General features: G+C 45.9%; 2 protein-coding genes across 6 annotated transcripts in view; one reads left to right on the plus strand and one right to left on the minus strand.

Annotated features, from left to right (window-relative positions):
* The window catches only part of LOC107223587, a 107,139-nt gene extending 96,472 nt beyond the window's left edge, over positions 1-10,667 (minus strand). For 3 of the 4 annotated variants that reach the window (XM_046746568.1, XM_046746569.1, XM_046746567.1), the window contains exon 1: positions 8,897-10,664. In XM_046746568.1, coding sequence (XP_046602524.1) covers positions 8,897-9,088 — 192 coding nt within the window. In that variant the 5' untranslated portion in view covers positions 9,089-10,664. Of the gene's footprint in view, positions 1-8,896 lie in introns of all 4 variants that reach the window. The other variant, XM_046746566.1, reaches the window with a different exon arrangement.
* Positions 10,668-10,698: 31 nt separating this feature from the next.
* Positions 10,699-16,826, plus strand: LOC107223586. Of its 2 annotated transcripts, none has more exons than XM_046746565.1 (5): positions 10,699-10,999; positions 11,076-14,336; positions 14,431-14,563; positions 15,477-15,658; positions 16,112-16,826. In XM_046746565.1, the coding sequence occupies exon 2, from the start codon at positions 12,214-12,216 to the stop codon at positions 13,486-13,488; it is 1,275 nt and encodes a 424-aa protein (XP_046602521.1). In that variant the 5' UTR covers positions 10,699-10,999; positions 11,076-12,213; the 3' UTR covers positions 13,489-14,336; positions 14,431-14,563; positions 15,477-15,658; positions 16,112-16,826. The 2 variants fall into 2 exon arrangements, with proteins under 2 accessions (XP_046602521.1, XP_046602520.1); XM_046746564.1 differs by having other exon boundaries at positions 11,076-14,327.
* Positions 16,827-16,932: the final 106 nt, after the last annotated feature.

Here is a 16,932-nt window from a genome sequence, read left to right on the forward strand (position 1 = left end):
TCTCCGGGGATCAACTGCGATATTATACATACGTACATGCATGCGGTACAGGTACACAATCTCGCGTGTCCAGCCCGCAGGTATAACTGCAGGTACACGTAGGAGCGACATTGCGGAAGTGGGTATTAATTCGATATAAAACAGCACGCGGCGGGGATAGTCGGTGGGCGTTTCCGTCAATATTACACGACGGCGTCGCGTTACGAGATGCGAAAATATATTTGCAAATATCTCGAGACGATGGCTCTCCTGGATCCTGCGTCGTAGCAGCGTGACTTCTAATTTTGGAGTTGTTTTCTCCGTGGCCGATCGACCAGAGCCGATCGTACTTATAAATCAAAAAGTCCAAGGCTCGTGCAGTTATCCATATTAACATTAAACAATACGGAATAAATTAACGAGTACAAACTCTGCTTTAGGCTCGTTCGCGGTTTGCGTGTGTACGGTATACATCATCTTATATACACGATAGTTGTCGAAGGATCACTCGCGCAAACGTTATTCCGAGTACGATCAAGCACACGGACGAGAAAAAGGCGTTCCAATAATTTAGAAAGCCCCCCAAGTTACACGCATGTGATACCTATAGTATAATGTATGCTTGAGTCGGTTCTTTAACCTTCGCAGCTGTTCGGCAGCGGTCTGCAATTCGGCGCTCCCTACCGCCTGGTGATCCTATAAATGTTATAAATATTACGATTTTGTTCAACAAGTAGTGTTGATATAACATGTAAACATATTCGCGACTTGCGTAACCGATAAAGTTTAAACTCTGACATATCACGTCGCGAACTTGAAGATGGAAAATAGTTCGGGCTCAGGACTTCGGCAGAGTATATTTCACTATCATTAACTAGTCGGTCTCGATTTTCTGACACACGGTTGATTACATTTAGTGTAATTGTAAACGGCTGTAGAATATATTCCTGTAAGACAGAAAATATTGCAGAAAGCAAATGAAGAAAACAAACAAAAAATAAAAATAAATAATACATGCGTACATCAGATTCGGAAATCGTGATTAGAATCTTCCTTTAATAACGAACCAGGATAAACAGCGCAGGTGTGTATATTAATTATGTGGCAGGTTCGAGTAGCCGATAGACGACGATGAAGTCACCGCGCAGAGATGCGGTTGATACCCGTGCAGCGAATATAAAAGCACGAGTTATCTTACGCGGCGATGATTGCAATAACAATAACACAGCGAGAGAGTAAAAGTAGGTATGCATAGTAATCAGTGGTTAAAGATCTGCGGTCCGTTCTGCCCGACCTTGGAGGATTGGATCACGAACCGGCATATCGATAGCTGCGCTTAATTGTTCCTCGGGAAAGAACTGCGTTTATACGCTTACACAACGCGTGTACAAACAGACGGCGATTCGAAGGGATACACGTACATCAACAATACCCATGTACAACGTAGAGGAATAATGACGACGTGTTCCCGATTAATCATCTCATGGGCCGCGATTCATCCGTGCAGCGAGAGTACAATAATTTCAAGGACTTAAGGACCTCGTTTCGGAATAAAAAAAAAATTAACAAATACCTAAATAAACAATTCTGCTAGGTAAATAAAAAGGCTCGAAATCATACGTGCGAGTCGCATAATATGTGTAATTTAAATTGCTCAATTACCGTGCCGTTACATGTGGTCTAGAATCAATTTGGACCTTACGGCCGCTGCTGTACGCAGTAAGTTAGTAAGCAATACCTGATCCGAACACCAAACTAGACGAATTATATTTTTAGCATGATGCAGGCCTGCGTTGACAACACGCCACGTATAGCAACCCTGGACTCCACCAGGCGCGCGTGGGTCGGCTCCAGATGTCGAAGTTATCGGTGTGGGGCGTTAGCAGCCTCCCAGCCCCCTGCAGCCGGTGCAGAATGTGTTTACGTTATCGTGAAATACCGGCGCCAGCGTCGCCGACAAGCCGATTTACGACGAGGTATAAAATAAAAGGAGGAAGATGACGATGTGGAGGAGGAGGAACCGGTCGCAAGAAACTAGAACGAGCTGGTGCATCCGTTCGATTTCAGGGGGTCAAGTTCCGGTAAAAATAATGTACCGGGACGCGAACCGTTATTGTAGGTCAAATAATATACGGGATTAATAAATTTTGCGCTTCTCCAAACGTCCTTACGCATGTGTGAAACGATGACGAGGTGCGTGATACGGGAGTGCGGGAATGGGACTAGTGGTCAAATGTGTAGCTTTTCAAAAGCTTCATTGCACCGACTTTTATGGTATCATAAATCAGAGTCGGAGCGTTTGCTGGCTGGTCGTCCTTCCGCAGTGTGCATGCCGCTGCACAGTATCAACTGACCACAGGCTATTCTACAGCACGCTGTAAAGGGTGTATGTTGTGCGATACGAGGAGTTATCTTTAACTTTCGAATGTATACTATGCACAATTTTAGCGGCAAATATTAAACTTCCTGTCTTGGAAGACTGGGAGTGTCGTAATTGGCCTGTGATTGGTCACTTTCACGGACGATTTGAATGATTGCCGATAGAGATTCGGCAATTGCGACGATTCATAATGATCGCTGGAATAGATCGTGATCTCGGGGGAAATTATCCAACGGTAGAATGAGTCGACACCCTTTGTTGCAGCAATTACATGCAGCTATTGCAGAGAACAGTGAGATATGCCTTACTAGTAAATCATCGCCAACATTTTCCTGTCGAGATTTATTATTAAAACCCGTACGCCACGTTGTCATTTCGAAACCCTGTGACGAAACCATCAGCGCGTCGATGCTATGGTCAGCTTACGTCCATTCAAGTGCCCTTATTTCTCGAGGATGTAATTAACAAACCCTGACTTCAAGATCGTGCGTTTAGCTTCCCGCGAATTAGTAGAGTGAGACTGAGCGAGATCCATAAACTGGTCGGTCTAATTTTCGAGATGGTCGGAATAGGTAAAGTCGATGTAGAGACAGTCTGGTTTCGTTCTAGGCTGTGTATAACGCGGATTCGTTACGGTGACCGAGCACACCTCAGTCGCATCCTGGCACCAGGCTACACCCACTTTTCATTCATTTTTCAACAGGGAATAAATCGTGAATCATTCGATACGAGTGCGACAGACTGCAGGCCTTTTCTGCTAATGCGTAACGAGCTGATTCCACTTGAAACTATACACCGAATTGGCACGATCAATTATGCAGCTAGTACCTTGTTCAGAACGAGCTTTCCAATCATGCCCAAATTACCGGAGAGAAAATAAACTGTAACAGATGGTATCCAATGACTACTGATAACAGCTCTGAAATTAGCTGTAATCCTTCCACCATGGTGAAGCCTCTAGCTGTTTAAAATGACGTGACAGCTCGCGCGTTTCGCTGCAGAAATGTATTTGTAAAAATTTTCAGTACTTCAGAGCGTAACCATCTTCGGTTTGGTAAAAATTATAAAATCAATTAAAACCAAAAAACAAAAGAAATGCTTTTCAAACAAGAGGACGTCTCACCGGACGACCCAAAAACCGTGTTTTATGATAAGAGTAACGTGACCACTAGCGCCAGCGATGGGGTTATATTTCGATGTGACAATACTAGGTACGGAAACGATGCAAAGAGCGAGTCCTTGTCCTACGACGAAACAACCGAGTACATCCTTCGCCCCTTGGAACAAACTGACGCGAGCCTGCAGAAAGAGGGTTCCGGGGACCAGATCCAGGACGAAGTCCCGATGCGGAGAAGTCTCTTCCCGTTCGTGGCTCCCTACGTGTTGTTTCACTCGATAAATTGCAAGTGCCCAAAGCTGTCCAGCAGTATCAGCAAGTACTTGAAGTGGAAACTGAGCGGAGTAACACCGAGGATAGTGATTCGAACGCTTCGGAAGTCGGGATATCGTCTGGTTACAGAGGCGGAGGACTGGTCAGGTACATGGGGTCACTCGGTGAAAGACGCGGCGCTGTTCAAGGAGGTGAAATGCTTCCAAAAGCTCAACTGTTTCCCCGGATCGCACAATCTCGGCTGCAAGGATCAGTTGTGGAGAAACTTTAGTCGCCTGAGGAGAGTGTTTGGTAAAGAAGAGTTCGGCTTTGTGCCCGAGACGTTTATCCTTCCCCGGGACATGGGGAGGCTGAAGAAGGCTTGGAGAAGGAACCTCGGACAGAGATGGATCGTGAAACCGCCGTCGTCGGGACGTGGACAAGGGATTCGAGTCATCGATCAGTGGTGGGAAGTGCCCAAGTGGCACCTCGTCATCGTCCAACGCTACTTGACCAGGCCGAAACTGATACACGGAAGGAAGTTCGACCTGCGAGTCTACGTCCTGGCGACCAGCATCGACCCCCTCAGGATCTACGTCTACTCCGAGGGACTCGTGCGGTTCGCGTCCGTCAAGTATGTCGACAATTCGAAGAACCTCAACGACCGTTTCATGCACCTGACAAACACCAGCATCAACAAATACAGCCCTAACTACGTTGTCAACGACGGTAACGCGAGCTCCTGTTACGGTCACAAATGGTCCTTCAGCACCCTGTGGGCCTTCTTGGCCAGGGACAACGTCGACGTAAAGGCCTTGTGGGGCCTGATCAAGGACATCGTCGTGAAGACGCTAATCGGTGGGGAGGCGTCGATACGCGCGAAGATCAGGGAGAACGTAGCCTCGACGTACGCCTGCTACGAGCTTTACGGTTTCGATGTTATTCTCGATGAGGACTACAAGCCTTGGCTTTTGGAAGTCAACACCTTACCCTCTCTGCATACCGACTCGTCCTTGGATGTGACCGTCAAGGCTCCACTGATTAGGAGCGTTTTCAACATGGCGGGATATCAGCTGCCCTCAAACATGACTGTATTCGAGGAGCGGCAACTGGTCAAGGAATTTCAGTGCCGGAGAATGCGCCAGGACGAACGGATCTACAGCACGAGTCTCGGGGAGGAGGAGAAACGGAAGCAGAGGGAATTCCTCAGGTCGCCGGAACGCGCCAATTATATTTTCGCCATTATCAGGGATCTGACTAGGGACGATGTTCGGCAGCTCATTAGATACGAGGACGAAATCACTCAGATTGGAAATTTCGAAAAGGTTTTTCCAACTTCCGAGAGTCACAGGTATCACTGCTTCTTCAAAACTCAACGATACTACAACCTGCTTCTTGATGCCTGGGAGTTTCAAGCACGCAAGGACAGACGCGATGGAATTGAACGACTCCAGAATTTGTGCAGGAAAAAATTTCACTTGGAAACTATGGCGCTTCTCTGATTTGCCGGTTGTTATGTCGAAGTTTGTCCTTTTCCCACATAAGATTATCCAAAAAAACACGAATATGGAATTTGTTTCAGTCTCACTGTGTCAAATAAAATGTATTACCTTCGTACGGTCGTCTATTTCAACTCCTTTATCCTACGGAAATCGTATTCCTCGTAAGAGACAGGAAGGATCGTTTCAAATATTGACAATTTCGAAACTGAAATTATTCACTATACCTACCTACACGCTTTACTCGTATTTCAAATATTAACTGCCTCAATAAATAAACTGGCTTGGAATTTCGTCAATACCTGCTGGGAGAAATACAAACAAATCTAACAGCCCTCCGTACTTGAACATAAAATTAAGAAATCTCATTTGCAGTCTCTATACCGAAAGGCTCAGTCCTAATTGGTGTGACCCTGATCCAATCCGGTGGTAATTCGGTACCTTTTACACGTACGAGTTCATTGAACAGCGAACGACAATCCATGGTCCGTATACATATAGTGATCATGATAAAAGCCTAGTGCGGCTGTTCGTCACTTTACCGATTATGCAAGATCCGACCTTAAGCATCGATTTAATTTATGGAGCAATAGCTGTATTATTGACTGTGAGATACGATCAGCCTGGTGAGGATCGATCAAAATTGAGTGCCGATAATCTGGGTACAGCGTTGTGCCCGTCGAGGTTTATTAGGAGCTAAGGAATAACGTGCAACGAAAGCATTCGACCCCGTTTCGAGGAAGTTACGCGATGATCGGTAGCCAACGATTGGTCCCAGGTAGACGGCGCGGTCTCACAACAAGACTCCACGTTAAGAATAGACCAGCAGCCTAGTATTGAACCACCGACTGCAGCCCGATTGTCACCGCCAAAAATATTCCCTCCCGGGTGAAAAGGTAGCTGCGTAGATGCGGAGGGTGCAGAAGTGTTAACCACGCTTACAATTTCCTACTCAATGCGAACAGGCACGGGCATAATAGCTACAGGTACAATGATGGCGGCGTGTTATACCTGAGGGTAGCCCCGTTTTACCGAGAAAAAAAGCGGGGGTACGCACAACATTCCGAGTATACCATTAATGGTCAAGTATCCTGCAAATATCTCTTATCTTCATTTTATGATCTGAGGTATTATGAGGAGGCAAAAGTTACGTCGTTTTGCACAGCTTACGAAGACGTTGGCCTGTACTCTGTCTCTTCTTGAGATGCATAAATCCTAGAACAATGTACCTACGTACCTGCTGCAAAGCACTTTGCGGACATATTAGCGTACTTAGGCAGCTACGTACGAGGTAAGATAACGATTCGAAATTAAGATCTTTACAAGAGAACGTCGTTACTGGCTGGTGAGGGTTTCCGGAGGATTGAGGTATAAGGTACGATGGATACTTTTGCGTCACTGTACAGGCCCGAAGTATAAGTTGCATAACGATTTGTCTCGCTCGTCTGGAATGCAAGCTGAAAATACAAATTCGTGTGGATGCGGGAATGCTCGTGTTTTGCCAGCGAATGATTAGCTTTCGTTCCATTCTTCTACACGTGACGAGAAACGCACGATCCTTTCTCGAGTACTGATATAAATCATTATTACGACTGTAAACATAATTGTTAAACAATTCGGGCGGAAGGGAAAAACCTGCGAATGTAAAATATTCGCGCGTTTGCACAAAAAGTAAAAATGCAAGAAAGTATCGATTGTGAAGACCGAACCAAACAACTGCAGCTTTGCTGTTGAGCGGGATCTTACAATTAGATTTGATCGCGCGATTAGGTGGCGCACTTTGTATCTCAGAGATTTACTGGACATCGGTGTCTGAGAATATTCCAGACTTGTCTGAAACGAACGGATTCGATTCACTCCAGATGCAACGACGAACAGGCGAGTCGGTACGATTCGCCTAAGTCAACAATTAGAACGGAAGCGTTCCGTTTCAATTTCGATATGTATTATACACGCGCAATTAATGTGCTCGAAATGACTTTCTCTAACACCAGGAAAATCGTTAGCGTGCCCCTCTGCACAAGTAACGCTATCACATACGACGTAACCGTACAACCAATTACGCCTGAGTCATACCCGCGAATATAACGCGCACATCATTTTACATAAATACTTTTTCCGTGAAAGAGCTCTTTTCACGAGTTCCTAATGCGCTCGTGCCTCCGACGTATCCACCTTTAAGTCCTATTGTTTCGGGTTAAGGTGTATTCAAGTAGTCAGCCACCGGACATAAGGTCCCGTGACTTTTTGCTCTGGTAACCAGAGCAGGGACCATTTCACGCCCGTGGTGCCGTATAACAGTTAGAAATTCTCACAAAGTTTTGCTCCGCAAAATTCAACCTCCGAACCAATGGCCACATACGTACTCCTACGCGTTATGATTTTCCCCGGTCAGTTCCTAAATTGCGTAACGTGAAGGAATAAAAAAAAAAAATTGCAGTAGAAAGTATTCTTTCCCCGATGAAGAAAAAAAGGGGTCAATTAATTTTACACAAATCTCGAGCTCTGCATCTTCGCGTCATCGTCCTCTGCTGATGCAAAGCGTGTAGTCGAAATTGGAATAATATAACACCTGTATAAGTATATAAGCCGATTAAAATTCAACGGTCAAAACATTTCACCGTGCGATAAAATAGAAAGCTATGCACGCGTGTATATTATACATTACACTTTCTTCCCTGCACGATTTAAATTGAAACAACAGTGCAGTAAAACAATGCCGGAGGTATCGGCCAGCGGTGCAACAGCGATACAAACGAAACATCGCGGATGCGAGATTACGGTCGTCGATGGATGCAGGCATTCGCGCGATCCTGGTTTATACACACCAGAGTCAGCCGGCATGGCGCTGATGAATGCGAGGAGAGGAGATTGCGATGCTACGTGAATACTCGACGTCAATGACGAGTGGAAAATCAACGCCGGTGGACAATAGCCCAGAGTATACATATATATATACATATATATATATAATATAAGGCAGGTGAGCCATTTTAACCGGATTGTTCATCTCTGCAAGCGGTCCACCTGTCGTGTTTGCGCATGACCGATGTGCGAACTAATTACAAACCAGGATCATATTGAAGTTAGTAACGTTATCGTAACGATTCATGCTGAGGAAAAACCACTATCTCGCCATTTTGGGATTGTCTGAAATTCAGTCAACTCATAATTCGAAATCTCATAGTTCTTTCAAAGTTATTGTAAGATTAAGGAAATAGTGATTTTTTTCCTCAACGTCTCGTTACGATAACGTTATTAACTTCAACCACGTAAATTATGAGTACCGGCGAGTTTCGATTTCGCATCCGCATATTTCTCCAGGTGGCCGAACTTCCCTGCCGTGCGTGACCGGAAATAGTGTCGTCTGCACCGCTGTGGCATAAATTCGCTAAATCGTGTCACTCGCACAGGTTTGCGGAATTGATTAAAAATTGAAAACCAAACCGCAGATATCCAGCTCGATGAAGCGAGACTGTTTTCTATTAGCTGCTCGCAGGACGGCTTTGATCCGCTTTCAAGTCGTCGATATTACAGTCCCAAGTTTTAACGGATGTAAAAATACACGGAAAAGGTTTTAAAAAAAAAAAAAAAAAAAACAAGAAAAAAAAAGAACCAACGAACGTCACGCGGACGATAGATATACTCTTTGAGAGGAAATTCACTCACCGTTAGCTGCGTCTTGTCCGGCGCTATTGCGGTAATTTCAACGGCTCTCGGCTCCGGAGGATTCGCCCGTTGTAGAATAGCTGCCGGAACCTTTGCGACGAGGGACAACCTCCTGGTGAGCCTTCGGCCGAGTTCACCTCGACGGCGAACCCTGACCCGGGGTCCGGTGCTTCTGTAGCTTCCAAATTCCATGCTGTTAACGAATTGAGCGACCGTTTTAATCGTCGATATCCGCTCGGATGTTCCGGGTTGTCACTAACGCTAACAATAAGCGGCAGGCTGGATGATTAGCTGCATCGCGAGCGTGTCTTGATATTTTTCTTCACTCGTCCGGACAATTTGTGTATCAATCTTACGTATATAGAACTGATCTCATTGCTCGCTCGTGTATAATTTTGGCTAATCGTTACGCGGAGTATTGTTGCAGCAAGCAACGAACGAGTTTAGGGCAAATATTTGGCATATTTTTCTTCTTTTTCACAGTTATTTTCTTTGATGCACGAAAATTTGAAAAGAAACAGAAAATATTATCTCGACGGTCGCGGTGCTCAGAAGAACAGCTGGATCAACACCTCGATAGCTTCGTGCGGTAATTCCTCGCGCGAATGTCAGAGTGCCGTTAATGGCTTTTTATAGAACTGATCACTTTTCAAAATTCTACGCGTAGGTATATGAAACAACACACTGGAACCCACACACGCCTCTCTCTACAACCGAAAGTCAACTCGATCCGTTGACCGCGAGGCGATGATCATCACTGAAATAAATGACTCCGTATCCTGAAGCCAAATAATAATCGCGACGCGACGCGACGTGGGACTACAGGTAGGACGTGTACGTGTAAACGGTCAACCAGATCAGGTTTGCCCCGCTCGTTCGATCGATAATCGGTTCGAGATTCGGCGCATAATTACGGCTCTTTAAAAATGGCTAATTTCAACCACAACTAGGTACGTATTTGAAAAACCGGTACTCGAGTGGCTTGCGTACAGATTTTCTTTTTTCATCGATATGAAGTTATCAGCACAACGAAGTTCGTCACATCGACGACGTTAACTTCTCGATATCACCTCCGCATCGAACCACGACACTGGCACTACCTTTCCGTTCACCACACAGAGTGTCGTAATAGTTCGTACTGGTTCACCTCGATGACGGTTGGCAACAAAACGGTTCCGCACAGTCCGCGGTCCACGTAAAAAGTGGCAAAATGTCACAGGTTAGCCGAGAAAATAGTCCAAACCCTTCGGAACGTAGGTAGAAAATCGGGTGCTCGCGAGTACGTGAAACAAGAATCGCGTAGCCGTTGAACGACTCTCACTTCGCGTCGAACCGGCTTAGCTGCAGCGACTGCCAATCGCCGGATTACGCGCCGCGAGAAGGTAAACACAGTGGAAGGGTTCCCGGGCGTTTTGTAACGAAACGCGCGGTGTGCGGATACTTAGGAGCCGCGCAAAAGCTGCCGGAGGAGACTCGGTTTGGTTACCTGCTTACTGCCGCCTCGATTCGCTGCAGTGGCGGGGCGAAAGAAAGAGAGAGAATGAGATCCCACGAGGTGGTGGGGGGGAAGAAGAGAAGAGAAGACAAGAGAAGAGAACAGAGAGAGAGAGAGTGAGATCTCGACGCGAAGTGGGGGGGAGGCTGCTGCGCGGGTGAACGATGAGCGCGAACAGAAGAACATCGAACAACGCTGCGACTTCGTTGCTGAGTTCGGTTCGAACTGATGCTTCTGCTCCGGGGATTGAGGCCTGAGCTGCGGCTGTGTTTACGGTCTGCGTGGCGAGCCTCGACTGAAATTCATCGTTGTGAACAGCCGGCGACCGACTCCCGCTTCGCTGTCGGTCGCCAAGGACCGCGCGGACAGATCGCGCGTCACCTTAAAGCCGCACCGCACCGTCGGCAGGCACGTGACCGATATTAATACATACGTACATATGTAGGTATATATGTATGTACGTACAACCGTCGCTGCAGTCGACCATAGACAAAACCGATGCGCCGTTCTATGTAATAAATACTTAGCCATTGAAAATTTACGAACCGGAGAGAAGAGAGCGAGACGCTAATAGACATTGAGGCACTCACTGAAGTTGGCTGTAAGCGGTAACGAGATCTTTCTTCTTTCTTTTAATGGACTCGACGTGACAAAGTACCGTTTGTAATTTATCTTATTTTTCAGGAGAAATTCAGCGTTTCATAAATATCACGATTATGCATTTGTACCGGGGGATACCAAGCGATAAACGTAACCGCAAACTACTTCAGGAAATTAAGAAAATCGAGGGGAACGAACGAACCGATATACGAATGATCGAGACTATTCGTCACCGGTTCAGGTCCAGGCTGAAGAAGTACGAGGTACCGCGGTTGTCTTCCGGCTCCGATGTAAGAGACACGCTTCATCCTCTTTCCCCGTTTCTTCTTGTCGTACAACGCTTTGTTTGTCAATTAGATAAGTGGGACACTGTCGGCGATCATCGTCCACTTGCCGCCATCTCTGGCTCTTGGCACTGATCTCTATTTCGGCTCTGTCACTGCAGGCCGTCGACGTTCGCATGTACGACACGCACAATCCGGGGTTCTGTTATCATTGCACCGGGGCTATAAGGGCCGGAGACAAACGGCCGCGAAGGATATCGACCGACCTCTACGACGCCGTCCACTCAATGATCTTCACCGATGGCGAGGTCGACCCGGACAAAGTCCTCTGTCTCCACGTCCTCACTGCCCACTGTCCAGATTCTGGGTCCGGTGAATTATCGAACGTCGGACGGGCCGCTTCGTTCACGGACGAAGGTGAGGCGGAAGCTGCGGACGCGTTGACGAGAATTTAATATCTCTCTTCGTGTCTGTTGACTCACGATTGTCACCGTGAGACACGCGAGAAGGACGTTCGCGGCTGATGACAATAGGTGGAAACTAGGTAGCTCCGTTTGACGGGATTATTGAGTCGAAGGTTCGAGACACGTCATGCGTCCCATCCGCTTAACGTGGGTCTTCGAACGACGCGGCATGGCCGACGACTTTCCAAAGTCGTGTTTTTTCAAGTTTCCAAAATTTTATCGGCCAGTACTTGACCGTTCGTCCGACGTCGAGTACATGGGTACACTAAGACCGGTCAACGCCGGATGCACCTAGTCTGTTTGAGATAAACGATCTAACTACTCTAAACCTGAACCTAAACCAACGCGGCAGGTAAGCAGCAGCGTTTCGGGGGTGCCTGGAACAACATTCTACCGTGCTACGTGGTCGAACTTGAACGAAACGTCGATGAAGTTACGGATTTTTCGGACGAAGTCAAGCGGCACAAGGACCCGATGTTAAAGGATGCCGAGAACGAGCTCGTCGAGGATTTTCAGGAAAAATACGAAAAGTACCTGGCGGAGAATCCAGACGTCGGCATGGCCCTCGCGGCGAATCAAAAACTCACCACGATGGTTCCGAACGATATTGGCAAGCTCACTATCATCCCGCCGCACGTTTATTCTTTGCTCGGTGCCGCCCAGGAACTTAAGATCAAGCAGGCCATCGCCGAAGTATCCCGCCGCAAAAGATTCAGACGCGGTAGTTCGAGCGTGGTTAAAAACGTGGACGATCAGAGCATCTCCTTTCGCCTCGATGATGACGAAGACGAGATATCCCGCCGCGTGATGACCGCGACCTCGATCAGAGGCTGGACAACCCAGAGATTTGCTGGCACCTCGAGAATCTCGGCCTTTCAGAGCCTGTCCAGGAAATCCGCGACTTCTTCCCGTAGGACCGATCCCAGCATCACAACGCTGAAGCGAGCCAGTCCGGATTCCAGCGGGATGCCTCTGCTCTCTATGGACCTGCCGGAAGCTGCCCCGCAAATCGTTACCATAAAGCCTAGCAATCAAGCGCTATCCTCCAGAGTCTCGAAAACATCGAGCACCAAATCCCCTTTTCAAAATTTCCCGAGCACTCTCGGTCCGCTATCGCCGTGCTCGAACTCCATTTTGTCCGGGGTGTCCGGGCCGCTGGGACAACCAAGAAAGATCCGTAGACCGATTTTCGTCAACTACCCGACGACGAGCATCGAGCTCAGGAACAAGGAGTACGAAGCGGTTCCAATCCTGGTGAACAATCAGATGCAGGCTCTGGTCCATACCGTCATGGACGTACTCGAACGGGTCAATCCAGCCAAGATGCGGAAGATCGTAGCGACAGCGAGCAGTCTGCTTGCGATTAGGAAGATGCTGATACGCCCCGACATTCAAGCGTTCGTAGAATCCCTCACTGGACAACCGCTAGTCTCCTCGCCAAGTAGCTTCGTCACATCGATGGCCTCCACCCTCTATGAGATAGACCCCCGCATCGAGAGCAGCATCGAAAAGGAGCTGGTTGCTAAGACCTTGCCTGTGCCACCCGCTCCAGCGTGGCATAGACTCGTCGAAGAGATACGAAATAATCTCTTCGTGGACCCGAATGCAGTAAGTGGAAAGGGGGCGAGGGTCAAAGTCGAGTCATTTCAGAGCCAGAGGCAGAAACTGTTGGAGTCTAGACCTTGCAAGGGGTCGTGCGAAGAGAAGGACGTATTTGACGTTGACAATTCCTGCCCGCATTCAGAGTGAGACGTTAACTCGACTGAATCGAAGTGAATAATAGAGTTCATGGTTTTTCGTTTTTCAGTGTTGAAGGTAACAGAATGACGTGCGCATGCTGTTACGCGAAATGGAAGGGTTCACTTCCCGATACAGAGCAATCGGGATTCCCCGACTTCTCTTTTCTCGACGATAATGAGAGCGAATTAACCCCGGAAAACGCAGCGAAATCTAAAAGCAATTTATTGGAGGTAACGACGGCCTCTCACGAAGATAAAGAACAAGGAAAACATAAGCATGGGAATTACGAAAAAAAGAAAAAACTTCACGGTATTTCGGATCCTTTTGTCAAGAACTCCAAGTCCGGGAACACGGCTCGAGCTCTCATCGTTCAGACCGCCATAATGACAAACGATATGAAACTTTTGACCCTAAAACCGGAATCAAAAACGATTGTATCTTCTGATCAGAGCACCGATCCTTTTCTGGGCAAATCAGAATATCCACATTCTTCGAGAAGCAAGCCTTCGAAGCGAGCAGCACGCGCTATGGGATTAAAAGCGTCTAAAAAGGCTTTGTCAATGAAAGTGGGACAACAGCCGCGAAATTCTTCGTATCCCATCGATCGAAGTTCTCGATTGAGTCGAAAGGCGTCCGTGAAAAAATTTGCAGATAAATCAATCAGAGCTAAAGCGAAACCTTTCGTGGCGAGAACCTCTTTCGATCAAATTGAACAAAGGGAAAGCTACGAAGGATCGTCCAGTTTTTCGAGCTTGAATACCGAGAGCATGAACAGTGAGCGTCCGAAAAAGCCAGACTCAAAGATAGCCTTGAGAGACGATGAGTCATCACCAATGTGTCAGTTTAAAGTGAGTTGAGTACGTAACGTTTCGAGGAGAAATAAAACTACTGTAGGAAAATATTGTAGGATTTCTGGGCTAGAATTTCTAACTTTTTTGATTTTTTTGCTAGCCTTGGAAAGCGTCTCACGATCCCGGCTATCTGGACCCAGATCGCATAATATTACGGCGAATGACGAATCCGCAGAGAATCTTGGTAGGGCAAATGTGCGCTTCTTTGAAAACAAGAAAGACCAACATGGAAGGTGGGTTATATTATCAAACGATACAGTTTCTGGTCTGCCGATTGTCAAAGCTTTTACACAGGTATATATAAACGCTTTCTGTATCGCCTGATATCTTGAACGAGCATGCCGCATGCTAATCGAGGTTCTACACGAATGATATGGTTTGTACTTTCGAGACGTTGAACCGCCCTGGATGTTGATTAGAAATAATTAATTGGATCGCGGTAAGAGAATGGCAATGGAGAAATTGCCTTGCAGAGCGTATCGAATGTCAAGGATAAATATAAAGCATCGAACAAGGTACACACTGCACTAGCTCTGAAGATTAGTCGATGCGAGCATGTCTTAATAAGCATACCTACCTACGTGAAAAGTTACGGAAGTAGAAACCATATCCGTCAATAATAATTATCCACCGGTCAGTTGTAACAGACACAATGAATTTCCATAAATTTATAAGAATGAAAGATATGTACTTGGTCCGCGATAACCAGTTGCGGAAGTCAAGATGATCGGTAATTATTCAACATTCAACCGTATGATAGCGGCACAAATCGCGTTGCAACAGTCACGACCAACAGCAATTGTATGGTAATAACGATACACTCGCCACGAATCAGTGGATCTTGTGGTCGCCGAAGCTTTCTGCAGTTTCTAAGATCTATTATACATTATACATATACATGTTTGTCAATGCGTAAAGAAAATGTATTGATTAATCAGAGAAAAAAAAAGTTCCTGCGATAATCGGATAATGCATGGAGTCGACCTCCGATCAAATTGACTCAATGAAACACAGTCTAGAACTATTGGATCGGTACTGGAATAATTGATTGAATTTCAAGACAGTTGTAGACGCCCATTGATCTAGTATTTAGTGTTTTTCGTTGTCCAAGCCTAATCGACGTTGTTTGTTTATTCTCTCTGGCAGGTCTGGTCATCGAGAAAACACCGTTAGCAGCACTGATTGCGCCCGTGTTCTCTGACGAGAGTATCAAAATCCTGACAAAGGGAATACGCGGGGTGGGATCCAGGAAGAGGGAAGTGGCTGAGGAAAACGACGAGGGCGTAGCTATCGCCTCCGAGAAGCTAACTGGCCCAGTTCTTGCCAGGGTAATTCTGGCCTAGGCCTTAAGAGCGTAATAACGTCATCACACCGTGTGATAGATCAGTTATACCTACCTACCGTAAGGTATTTTAAGCGGGACTGCTAGATCACGCGACTATCTATAACGAGCGATGCAACTGGATCGTGCGAATTGATTCTTAAGCACGAAGCTTCGCGGGGTTTTGTCGGACGTGAATCGGGTTGAACAAACCTCGTCGCACTCACCGATCACATCGCTGCAGTGAACTCTGTTCATAAAATCGGCAACATCGATCAAATATAAATTATAATTTTAATTTTGAACTAGTCAGATAATCGACAGTCGCGAAAGTTCTTTCGCATCTAATGGCAGATCTTCATACGTGTTATATATAGCTGTAAATTTGATTACACCCTCAATTTAATTCCGAAGTGAAAAGGTAATTCGTGATTATCTTGAAAGGAATATTAAATTACAGGTCCGACAAGCGGTCGCTGAAAATGAAACGCAGCGAAAACTGCAGTATTTTTTGAAAAGTCAACTTTAAAGCGGTGAATTTACGGGAGGATTACCCAGACCACAACGTACCCGATACGTTTTAGGCGTAAACTGCGTAAGCACGTACACTACATCATATTTTTTTTTATTTTGTTCGTTACTGCAATTGTTATTACAGTCGTGAGAAAGTTGTTCTCAGTTTATTTTACTCAATTTTTATAATCGAAGGTTTGCGTGCATATATAAGGCTCTTTATTTTTACAATTGTGAACTTACACGAATTGAGATATAATTCGTAATTTCATTTATACTAAATCGGAAGTACATACAATACTGCTGTGATTGAGTGAAATTACCATCATCCTTATTAACGACGAAAGAATGATGAGGAAAAATAGCTTTCTACTCCAGCCGTGTTGATTTATAGTACATATATAGCATTTACTTCTGCAATTTTTTATCTTTCATTTTCAAATTATGCGTACTTTGATTTGTTCGTTTGTATTTCTCTTCCAGGAGAAGGAACGTATAGTTTTTTAAAACGACTATTAAGTAATTGCTCTAAGGTGCGCGAAGTTGAGTCTGAACTTTGATCATACATATATCGCAATTGGAAGTGAGTTATTCGTAAACATTACCGGTGCGACTAGCATCTGAATTAATGGTTGGATTCAATTATGATTTGCTTATTGATTTGAATATGGCAAAAACCTTTGGCACTGCACTATCTGTTGTTTGAAATTATTCTCGCTTCGTTATCGCGTTCGACCAGAATTCAGCACTGTTGTGCGTGCAACGTGC

This window comes from Neodiprion lecontei, chromosome 1, assembly GCF_021901455.1.
Source record: "Neodiprion lecontei isolate iyNeoLeco1 chromosome 1, iyNeoLeco1.1, whole genome shotgun sequence".
Taxonomy (NCBI): Eukaryota; Metazoa; Arthropoda; class Insecta; order Hymenoptera; family Diprionidae; genus Neodiprion; species Neodiprion lecontei.